We start from the raw sequence: 10,864 nt of genomic DNA, 5'->3' as shown, positions 1-10,864 counted from the left end.
GACCCAGAGGCACCTCGGAAGAAAGGCCTGGTGACCTGCTCTGACACATTGGCCCCTGAAAGTCCTGTGGAGCACAGTGCTGCTCTGATGCCCCTGGAGTCGCCAGGGGTCAGAGTCAGGCTTGGGTTTTGGGGTCCTCTCTTGTTAGGATGCTGTTTTCTTATAAGCCATTGCTAAGGGCTCAGAGGCTTAAGATCTTAATACCCACACTTCTTTCTCAATGTATTTTCTTCTCAAAGGATGGAAAATAAAAAGTCTGGACAGAATTTTCTTGAGTTTGCATTAGGCATGATTTCTTGATTTTTTAAAATTTTTTATCAAAACAGGGCGATGTGGAGGAGTTAATGGACTTTTTCCAGGCTACTAAGAGATACCATCTAAGTAAGAGGTTCAGCCGCAGGGAGCAACTGGTCCAGACCATGCAGTTGTCAGATGTCCGTGCCCAAGGCCTTCTGAGCACCGCTGCTGCTCAGCTGACCCGCCTCATCCAGAAACACGAGAGGTAAGGGCCCCGATGAACCACTGTGGCCGTGAGTGCTTTCCACTGGCGTCTCCTCTTGCTGACGCCTCATCTGCTCTCCCTGCTCCAGCCTTGTTGCTAAAGCCGTCTCCAGTCATAAAAGGCCTCTGCACTGCAGAACTCTGGAAACCTCCGCGTAGTCGAGAGAACAGTATTGAGCCCCCACGGTTCATCATTTGGTTTCAATGTGTATCAGCTTCGGCCAATCTTGATGTTGCTGCTGTCAGCTGCCCTTGAGCCAATCCCGACTCCTGGTGACCCCACATGTGCCGAGTAGAACTGCTCCATAGGGTTTCGGGGCTGTGACCTTTCAGAAGGACATTGTCTGGTGTCTTCAAGGCACCTCTGTGTGGGTTCAAACCTCCAACCCTTCTGCTGTCATTGAGCACAGATTGACGTAGCTATGTATCCTGTATTAGTTTCCTGGGGCTGCTGTAACAAAGTTCCCACACATCTCTCTGGTGGCTCAGAGAACAGAAACGTGTCCTCTCACAGTTCTGGAGACAGGGATCCCCAGCTCAGGGTGACAGCTGTTGTAATTCCTTCTGAGTCTCCAAGGAAGAATCCCTTCCAAGCATTTCTCCCAGTTTCTGGTCTGGCCAGCCATCCTTGGCGTGCCTTGGCTTGTGGGTGCATCACTGCAATCTCTGCCTCCATTGTGACATGGCCATCTTCCCTCCGTCTGTCTCTCTATATCGCTCCTCTTTTATAAGGACACCACCATAGTGGATTAGGACTCCTCCACCCCACACTCCTTGGTACTCCATACTCCAGTATGACCTCATGTGAACTGGTAGTGTCTTCAAAGACCCTACTCCCAAACAGGGCCACATTCACAGGTACTGGGGGCCAGGACTTCAAGACATCTGTTTTAGGGGCACCATTCAATCTATAAGGAGCTCTGGCAGTGTAGTGGATAAGCCATTTGGCTGCTAACCAGAAGCTCAGCGGTATTCAATCTATAATGTGTCCCACCCTGGATTGCTTTGATACAAATCCCCAACAACGTTCCTTGAGAAGTGACCAACGGCGGCTCCATGGCTACTCTGAAGCAGCTCGATGGTCCACAGTGAAATGTCCTCTTTGTAGGTGACAGGAGGTGCCAGAAGTCACGGAGCCATGGCTGTAAGGTTGGCTTTCTTACGGCGCTCCATGGTAACTTGTCGGTTCTGCTATGTAGGTAATTTTATCAGGCCTTTGCAGCTCCTGTGCTCGGTTGAATTTGGATTCTGTAAGGTGAAAATTATGCACACACTCCCCATCCAGAGATGCTAATGAATTTATCACTACAATTTACTTGACATTCCTGATTAATTGGCACTCAAGTGAATCACCTCCTTGTTTGAGCTAAAGTAGCCGATAGCTGGCTGGTTGTAGGCAGTCACCAGAGAAAAGTGCTTCCCCTTTTATCTTAAAGTTTTATTTTAAATGGCCGGCACAGACTTAGATCTCTAATGTGGGTGTTTGCCATTCATTCATTCACGATTTAGTCCGTCAAGAAGCCGACAGCCATTGAGAGTCCACCATGTGCCCACCCAGGGATGGAGCTAGGTTAGGGATTCTGTTGTTGTTAGGTGCCGTTGAGTTGGCTCCGGCTCACAGTGCCCCACGTACAGCAGAACGGAGCACCGCCCGGCCCTGCGCCGCCCTCACAGTCCTTGCTGCACTTGAGCTCATCGTTGCAGCCACTGTGTCAGTCCATCCCATTGAGGGTCTTTTTTCCACTGAAATTTTACCAAGCAGGATGGCCTTCTCCAGGAGCTGGGCCCTGCTAATGACATAACTGCACAAAGGGCATGGGGGCAGCATCTTCTGACCTCCTCCAACCTCACGAGGAGGAAACAGAGTCACATCAACAGCCCAAGACTGATTCCTATGAGGCCAGACACGCCACCACCCTCCAGCCTTTTACCAATTCTGACACCAACCATCCCTCCCACAGCACTCACTACTTCTGGGCTGGGTTTGATAATTCATTGCAGTGGCTACACCGAACTCACAGACAATATTTATGATTATGGGGTTCATTAGAGAAGTAACAGGCTAGAAGCCAGTTTTAGGAGTGCACTCAGGATACAGTTCTTCAGTCAGGGCAGCCTCCCCTCAGCTATGCCCTCAGACATGCCTCTCTGGCCCTCGGTCTGTTGACCTGGCCTCTGCCCTCCTCTGGCAAGTGTTACAAAGCTCTGTAAGCTCTGCCAATAGGTACACCTAGGTGCACGTCACTCCGCCAGCAAGCCTTCTGGCCAAAGGCACTCAGCGTTCTCACTCCATGGGCAAGAAACCCTGCCACTGTGTCTTGTGCCACTGTTAGCATCTCAGCTGGGCGTCTCTCAACTGGGTGTCTCTGCCATCTTTCTGTGAAGGAGGTCCACCGCAGGAACCTTGGGTCCAAGGAGATCTTGGGTTCAAGGACACACTCCATTCCCAGTCCACCTTCAGCTGTTCCCTCTTGATGGCAGTAAGATCGCCTCTTCTGCCTCTGTTATTGTTGTTGTTATGTGCTGTCGCGTTGGACCTGACTCATAGCGACCCCTCCTTGGGTTTCTGAGGTGGTATCACTACTGAAGTAGATTGCCCAACCTTCCTTCCAAGGAGTGGCTGGTGGGTTTGAACCACCAGCCTTTTGGTTAGCTTTTGCCTCTAGGAGGGTTTATTTTAAGCCCAGCAGCACAGCAAAACTAATCAGTCCTCACTTTAGATTTCCATACAACTTATTTGTGTGGTCCTGCCCGGTAATCTGCTGGGAGTCACAAAGACTGGCTAGAAAAGCCATACCAAGTCATTCACTGCCCCACAATGACCAAAGTACCTGATACGAAGCCTGGCCATTCTTGCTTCTAAGGGGCATTCTGTCTGTACTTCTTCCAGAACAGATTAGGAATAAAAAACCAAACCCCTGGCTATCAAGTTGATTCTGACTTATAGTGACAATATAGGACAGAGTAGAATGGCCTCATAGGGTTTCTTTCTTTTTTAAAAAAAATTTTATTGTGATTTGGGTGAAAGTTTACAGAGCAAATTCACTTTCTGTACAGCAACTCACATACACTTTGTCTCATGACATTGACTGCAATCTCCCACAATGCAACAGCTCCCCTCCCACTTCCTCCCCATAGTTACCTCTTCCCTGTGTCCTTCCCTCCATGCACTCCTGCCCCTTGAGCTGTCTCCCTGTGCATACACAGCCCTTCTATTCTCCCATGATTGATCTCTCCAAGGAGTGTATTGACCTAATGTAAATGTTCACCTCATGTGCCTGTCTTTTGTTTGGCTGGAAGCCAGGGTTCAATTCCAGACCTGAAGGGCAACTAGGGACCATAGTTTCAGTGGTTCCATCAGGCTCTATCAGACCAGCAAACCTGGTCCTTTTTTTTTTTTTAAATGATTTTGAGTTTTGTTCTACAGTTATCCCTCTCTACCCAGCATCTCCTACAGAGATCCCCCTCCGAGTGGTTAACAGTAGTAGCTGGGCACCATCTAGATCTTCTGGTCTCATAGTCATATAGACGAGGATCACATGGTGTACCAGTCACTTGGACTAATTGTTTCCATGAATCTTTGGTTTTCTCCATTCTTCTTTGCTCTGGATGAGGAGAGACCTATCATTGCATGTAGATGGCTGCTTGTAAGCTTTTAAGATCCCCATTGCTATTCGCCAAAATAGGATGTGGAACAATGTTTCTGTGTAGTATATTATACCAATTGAGCTTGATGTCCCCTGCCACCGTGGTCCGAAGCCCGCAGGTCCAACTACTCACTCCCTCTGGGTAGCTGGCTGTGGCCAGGAAGCTCATAGCATTTCTAAGGCTGTAAATCTTTATAGAAGTAGACTTCTTCATCTTTCTCTTGTGGAGTGGCTGGTGGGTTTGAGGTTCCAACCTTTTGGTTAGCAGCTGAATGCCTTAACCACGGTGCCCTCAGAGCTCTATTCCACCAGGAATAGTGGTTGTAACTGGCTATTCCTTACATTTACCTCTTTGGCCATTCTTGCCACCAGGAATTCTTTATCCAACATCTCTTGGGAAATTGTCTGTACCATAGTGACCCCTTGAGGGTTATTGTCTTAGTTTCCTAGAGCTGCTGGAACAGAAATCCCACAAGTGGGGGGCTCAAAGAACAGGCGTTTATTTTCTCGCAGTTCTGGGGGCTAAGTGTCCAAATCAGGGTCTCAGCTGTGCTTGTTTCTCTATTGGTATCTCTGCTAGACTCTGGTGTGTCCGGCCAATCCTTGAGTTCCTTGGCTTGTAGACATGTCTTCACGTGACAACTATCATCCCCTTGTGCATCTCTGTGTCTGTTCTGTTCTTTTTATAACTCAGACATGATTAGGTTTAGGATCTTCCTTACTCTGGTGTGACCTAATTGACACTATGAAAGAAAATCCTATTTCCAGACAGGATCACATCCATTATGGGACCCAGGAATTCAACATGTCTTTTTGGGAGGGACAATCCGTAAGTTACTTTCTCCCAAAATTCTTGCCCTCTTTTCTCCCCAACTGATTTCTTCTCTTCTGATGTTGAGCTTTCTCCAGTGTCTCTGGAGACACCTATGTTACTCTGCTTGTATTTCAGTAGTGTTTTAGCCACTCACTCTCCTATGTCTTCTTGAGAGGACAGATTTTTCTGAGTAAAACAGACACTAATATGGAGATGAGCATTCAGCCAAGCTCCAGTGAGTTTGGAGAGCCCATTAACCCTACGTCCTTTCCTTCTAGAGCCGGGTACCTGGATGACGATCAGATGGAAATGCTGTTGGAGCGGGCTCAGACGGAAGTCTTTTCTATAAAACAGAAGCTGGACAATGACTTAAAGCATGAAAAGAAGAAGCTCCACCAAAAACTGATAACTAAGAGAAGACGAGAAATGCTGCAAAAGGTACATAAGGCGTTTTGTTCTTTGTTCTTGCCATAACCGTGTCTGAATGCCCACCAAGCACCAGATGCCACACTAGATACTCAAGCCATCAGGGAGCTGGGATGAGAAGGGTGGCTCAGGAGGCAGCATGATGGTCATCTGTGATTGATTGGCAGTGACATTTTGCAATGCTGTGTCAAGAAGAAATCTAAAGGACCTATCCGGCCTCAACCAAGTAGAGTATTGTAGTAGATTAGGGATGTCTACATGGGCATAGGGATAGGAGTACTGGCTGAAGTCAACAATGATGGTCATGGTGGTGATAGGTGCTAACATTTCTTGACTGTCTACTTGTTGCCGTTGTTGGTGTAGAGTTGGCTTAGACTCATAGTGACCTTATGTAATAACAGAAGAAAACATTGCCTGGCCCTGCGCCATCTTCATGATCCTTGAGGTGTTTGAGTCCATAGTTGTGTAATGCCTTCCAACCTAGAGGGCTTATCTTCCAGGACAATATCAGACAATATTCTTTTGTGATCCATATGGATTTCATTAGCTAATTTTTGGGAGTAGGTCACTAGGCCTTGCTTCCTACCCTTAGATAGTTAGCAGTCAAATGCCTTAGGCACTATGCCACCAGAGCTCCTATCAATAGTACCTGCAAGAAGTATTATGCATGGCAGGTTGCCACCAGTCTCTTGTAAGATCTGCAGTCCATCCATTCTTCTAGATACTTTGATCAGTCCAGATCATCACAGATAATATGTGGTCCTGGGCCCCATTTTTGGTCTCTTTATCCTTGGTTCAATGATGGTCAAATTCAATCAATGGTCAAGATGAGAATCCTTGGTCCCAAAACTTCTCAATAAAAATCAGAGCTTCTATCAATCAAGTGAAAAAGTTATTCTGTACCCATCCCTCTCTCTCTCAGGTGGCATCAAACAACAACCTAGGTGTCATCCTATTTAGTTCATCTATCCTCTGAGTCTGTCCTTACTGTTACAGACTGAATTGTGTCCCCCAAGATCTGTGCTGGGATCCTAACCCCTACACCCATGGATGTGACCCCATTTGGGAATAGGGTTTTCTTTGTTGTGTTAATGAGGCCATATCAGTCTAGGGAGTATCTTGAACCTAATGAATTTTGAGATATAAAAAGAGCAGATGAGACGCAGAGACAGCAAGTACAAATGGGTGGAAGACAGATGTCATGTGGAGGTCACCAAGGAACCGAAGAATGCAGGGCTACAGAGACTGAAACAAGGATCTTCGTCTAGAACTGGCAGAGAGAGCGCCTTCCCCCAGAGGCAGTGCCCTGGATTTGTACTTCTAGCCTCCTAAATTTGGAGAAGACAGGTTTCTGTTTGTTAAAACCACCTACTTGTGTGTACCTTCTGTTGTAGCAACACTATGTAAGACCCTCCCTAGGTTCAAGACATTGTCTCAGTTTAGATCCTCATCATCTCCTACCTGACTAAGTGCTAGAGCCTTCCATGGGTCTTCTACCCCAGGCTCATGCAACTCTAACCAGAAGGCTGGCAGTTCAAACCCACCAGCCACTCCTCAGAAGGAAGATTGGGCAATCTACATCCATAGAGATACTGCCTTGGAAACCCAAGGAGGGGTCGTTATGAGTCAACATTCGACTCAACAGCAGTGAGTTTTTTTTTTTTTTTTTTCCTGATTTTAAGTACTCTTGATAAATATTTTGAGTGTCACAGCGTTAGTATGGAGCTCAACAAAGGTAAGGACTTAGAAGACTTAGAAAACTAGTGCTTAGAACACGACCTGACAGGTGCTCAGTGTACATTTGTAGAATGAATGGAGGAAGGAATTGATACTCCCTAGTCACCAGGGAGGAGCTCTGGTAGCATAGTGGCTAAAGCACTTGACTGCTAACCAGAAGGCTGGCGGTTCAAACCCACCAGCCACTCCTCGGAAGGAAGGTTGGGCAATCCTACTTCCGTAGCGATACTGCCTCGGAAACCCAAGGAGGGGTCGCTATGAGTCGGGGCCAACTCAACGGCACATAACAACAACAACAAGTCACCAGGGAGCTCTGGTAGCATAGTGCCTAAGGCACTTGACTGCTAACCAGAAGGCTGGAGGTTCAAACCCCCCAACCACTCCTTGGAAGGAAGGTTGGGCGATCTACTTCCGTAGTGATACCACATCAGAAACCCAGGGAGGGGTCGCTATGAGTCAGGACCGACTTGATGGCACATAACAACAGCAACAACAGTCACCAGGAACCTGTATTCTCACAAAATAGAACCACTCTTATAAATAACATTGCAATGGACATCTTTGTGCATATCAGCATTTTTCTCACCGCTCTGGTGGTGGAGTGGTTAAGGCATTTGGCTGCTAACCAAAAGGTCAGTGTTTCGAACCCCATCAGCTGTTCCATGGAAGAAAGATGGGGCAGTCTGCTTCTGTGAATATTTCCAGCCTTGGAATCCCATGGGGGCCTCGAAGAGTCAGAATCAACTCAATGGCAGTGAGTTGTGAGGGCCTTCCCAGCTGCTGTTCTTTCTCCAAGGAATATTTTTTCCACATCTTGACTTAGTCAAAATACGACCTCACCCATCAGGCACTGCTGGACCTTCTTCTTCAGAAGACCGTCCCTGACCTCCTCATTTAAGTTGTCTCTCGTGGATCTCAAGTTGTTTTTTCCCGCTCTATAATGTCACATTTTGCCATCACCATGTGCCAGACACACGGTAATAGTGATGTTGTTAGTGGCTGTTGAGTCAGCTCCGGCTCACGACACCTCGTGTGTAACAAAGCGGAACGTTACTCAGTCCTGCACCTGCACCGTTCTCATTGGTGTACTTGATGCCACGCTTGCGGCCCTGGGTCAGTCCATCTCATGCAGGCTTTCTTTCCTTCCTGCTGACCCTCTGCCAGACAGGATGTCCTTTTCTAGTGACTGTTCTTTCCTGACGTCGAATCCAAAGTAAGTGAGCCAAGTCTCGGCATACTATGCACCAGGCATTTTTCCAAGAGTTGTAAATGTTGTAGTTGTTTTGTGCTGTTGAGTGGATTCCTATTCATGGTGATCCCGTGATAGAGAGTGGAACTGCTCCAAAGGGTTTCCTTGGCTATAATCTTTATGGAAGAAGACTGCCAAGGCCTTTTTTTCCACAGCGTCCTAGAGTGGGTTTGAACTACCAACCTTTTAGTTACCAGCCAAGCACAAACCATTTGTGCCCTCCAGGGGCCTTTTGATATGTATGAAGCAACTCATGATCCTAACAGCTGCTCTGTGAGGTGGGCCCTATTGTTATCCCAGCTTCACAGATTAGGAAATGGAAGCACAGAGAGGGTAAGGAACTTGCTTTGGGTCACCAAGGTTGCAAGTGGAGGAGCCAGGATTTGAACTCACGGGGCTTTACCTGCTCAATCCATACATGTTTAATGAATAACTGAACTAGTCAGGTTTTTGCTATATGTTGGGTTATTTCCTCAGCAAGAATTTTCTGGCTGTGAATTTGTTGGGGAAAAGGGTATGAATGTTCTGTGACACCTGTGACCGGTTTCTGAAGTGTTTTCCCAAAGGACTGACCCCACCGAAGCCCACCCTCATTTAACGTCCCTTCCTGGCCTTCCCCCAGCACAGGGAGCAGCGGAGGGAGCTACTGTCCATCGGCGAGGCCTTCCGAGCTGCGGAGGATGCCAGCCAGTACCTCGGCGAGTGGCGGAGCGTGATGGTGGACCACAGTGCCGCCCTGGAGGAGCTGCACGAGCAGCTGGATCAAGCCGCCCTGGACGACCTCCGGGCCCTGACCCTCTCTCTGGCTGAGAAAGCCACGGAGGAGCTGCGACGCCTGCAGAACTCGGCGATGACCCAGGAGCTGCTCAAACGCAATGTGCCTTGGCTGTTCCTGCAGCAGATCCTGGAGGACCACAGCAAGGAGATGGCTGCCCGGGCCGAGCAGCTTGAGGGCGAGGAGCGGGCCAGGGGCCAGGCGGGTGTCCAGAGCGTGCGGCAGAGGCTGAGGGACGACGCCTTGGAGGCCTCGGCGGAGGAGCGGGCGGAGCTGAGGCTCTGGGAGCGCGCGGTCTTCACGTGAGTACCGGGTGCCGTCATCAATGGCCTCTGCTCATTGGTTCGCTCATCTCGCTTTATTTGATGATGGATCAGAGGACCACGCACTCCCTTCAGCTTCTCAGGGGGCTGGACACGCACACCTTGCTTCACTGTGCTTCCTGTTACTGCGCTTCACAGATGCTGCGTTTTTTACGAATTGAAGGTTTGTGGCGACGTGTGTCGAACAGGTCTGTTGGCGCCATTTTTCCAACAGCATGTGCTCCCTTTGTGTCTTTGTGTTACACTTTGGTCATTCTCACAATATTACAAACTTTTTCATCTTGCTGTTGCACACTGTTCTGCTTCCTTTTAGTGCTGCTCTGACAAGAATATACCACAAATGGGATGGCTTGAACGAATAGGAGTTTATTCTTTAAGTATGAGTTCAAAGTGCCAGGCTCTAGGGGCTGGGTGAAAGCCCCTCAACCTTGGGCTTCAGCTCTGCCTCTTGCTCCTGGTCCACTGGACCTGGAGGCTTTTCTTCACTCACCTGCCAGCTGCTGAGGCTGCCAAGCCCAAGGTTGACAAGTAATAAGGCACAGTCCCAATGCTAACAAACCACACAGCAGGCCATTAATTCAAGTCCATTAAAGGTCCCAAGATCGCCAGAGCATGGCAGGCTGCTGAACAACAACTCAGCTACATGCAGGGTCCAAGTGTGCCATAAGGACTGTTTCCCAAGGCTTCTCTTTATATACAGGAAGCAGACCACATCCCTAGGGCAGCTACTCAGTTCCTCCCAGTAGATCCCACCATGGAGTTGATTGCCAGACTCATCATGGGGAATACTACATCCAGCTGCCCAGCCACTCAACCAGGCCCAGCCAAGTTGACACACAAACAAAACCACCACACACACTTCATAGACAACTGTCCAATGTGAACATAACTTCTTCATGTACCATTGTTGTTGTTAGATGCCGTCAAGTCGGCTCTGGCTCATAGTGACAGAACGAAACACTGCCCGGTCCTGTGCCAGCCTCACAACACTTGCTATTCCTGAGCCCATCATGACAGCCACTGTGTCAGTCCATCTTGTTGAGGGCCTTCCCATTTTTTGCTGGCCTTCCACTTTACCAAGCATGATGCCCTTCTCCAAGGAATGATCCCTTCTGCCAACATGACCAGAGTAGATGAGAAGAAGTCTGGCCATTCTCACTTCTGAGCAGCATTCTGGCTGTACTTCTTCCAGGACAGGTGTGTTAATCTTTCTGGCAGTCCGTGGTACTTTCAGTATTCTTCACCAACACCGCAACTCAAAAGCACCATCTTTAGTGTTTCTTGTTCATTGTCCAGCTCTCACATGCATATGTTGTTTTTGTTGTTGTTATGTGCCGTCGAGTCGGCCCCGACTCATAGCAACCCCTCCTTGGGTTTCTGAGGCAGTATCAC

General features: G+C 48.4%; 1 protein-coding gene across 1 annotated transcript in view; it reads left to right on the top strand.

The window, feature by feature from the left end:
- The window catches only part of EVC2 (EvC ciliary complex subunit 2), a gene marked incomplete at its 5' end in the record, with an annotated part of 97,212 nt that overhangs the window by 4,438 nt on the left and 81,910 nt on the right, over positions 1 to 10,864 (top strand). Inside the window, 3 exons of the mRNA XM_007948797.1 lie at positions 327 to 502; positions 5,241 to 5,400; positions 8,997 to 9,451. Coding sequence (XP_007946988.1) covers positions 327 to 502; positions 5,241 to 5,400; positions 8,997 to 9,451 — 791 coding nt within the window. The remainder of the gene's footprint in view (positions 1 to 326; positions 503 to 5,240; positions 5,401 to 8,996; positions 9,452 to 10,864) is intronic.

Source organism: Orycteropus afer, unplaced genomic scaffold (assembly GCF_000298275.1).
Source record: "Orycteropus afer afer isolate SDZICR_OR568_19922 unplaced genomic scaffold, OryAfe1.0 scaffold00224, whole genome shotgun sequence".
NCBI lineage: Eukaryota > Metazoa > Chordata > Mammalia > Tubulidentata > Orycteropodidae > Orycteropus > Orycteropus afer.
This window is presented reverse-complemented; position numbering and strand designations above follow the sequence as displayed.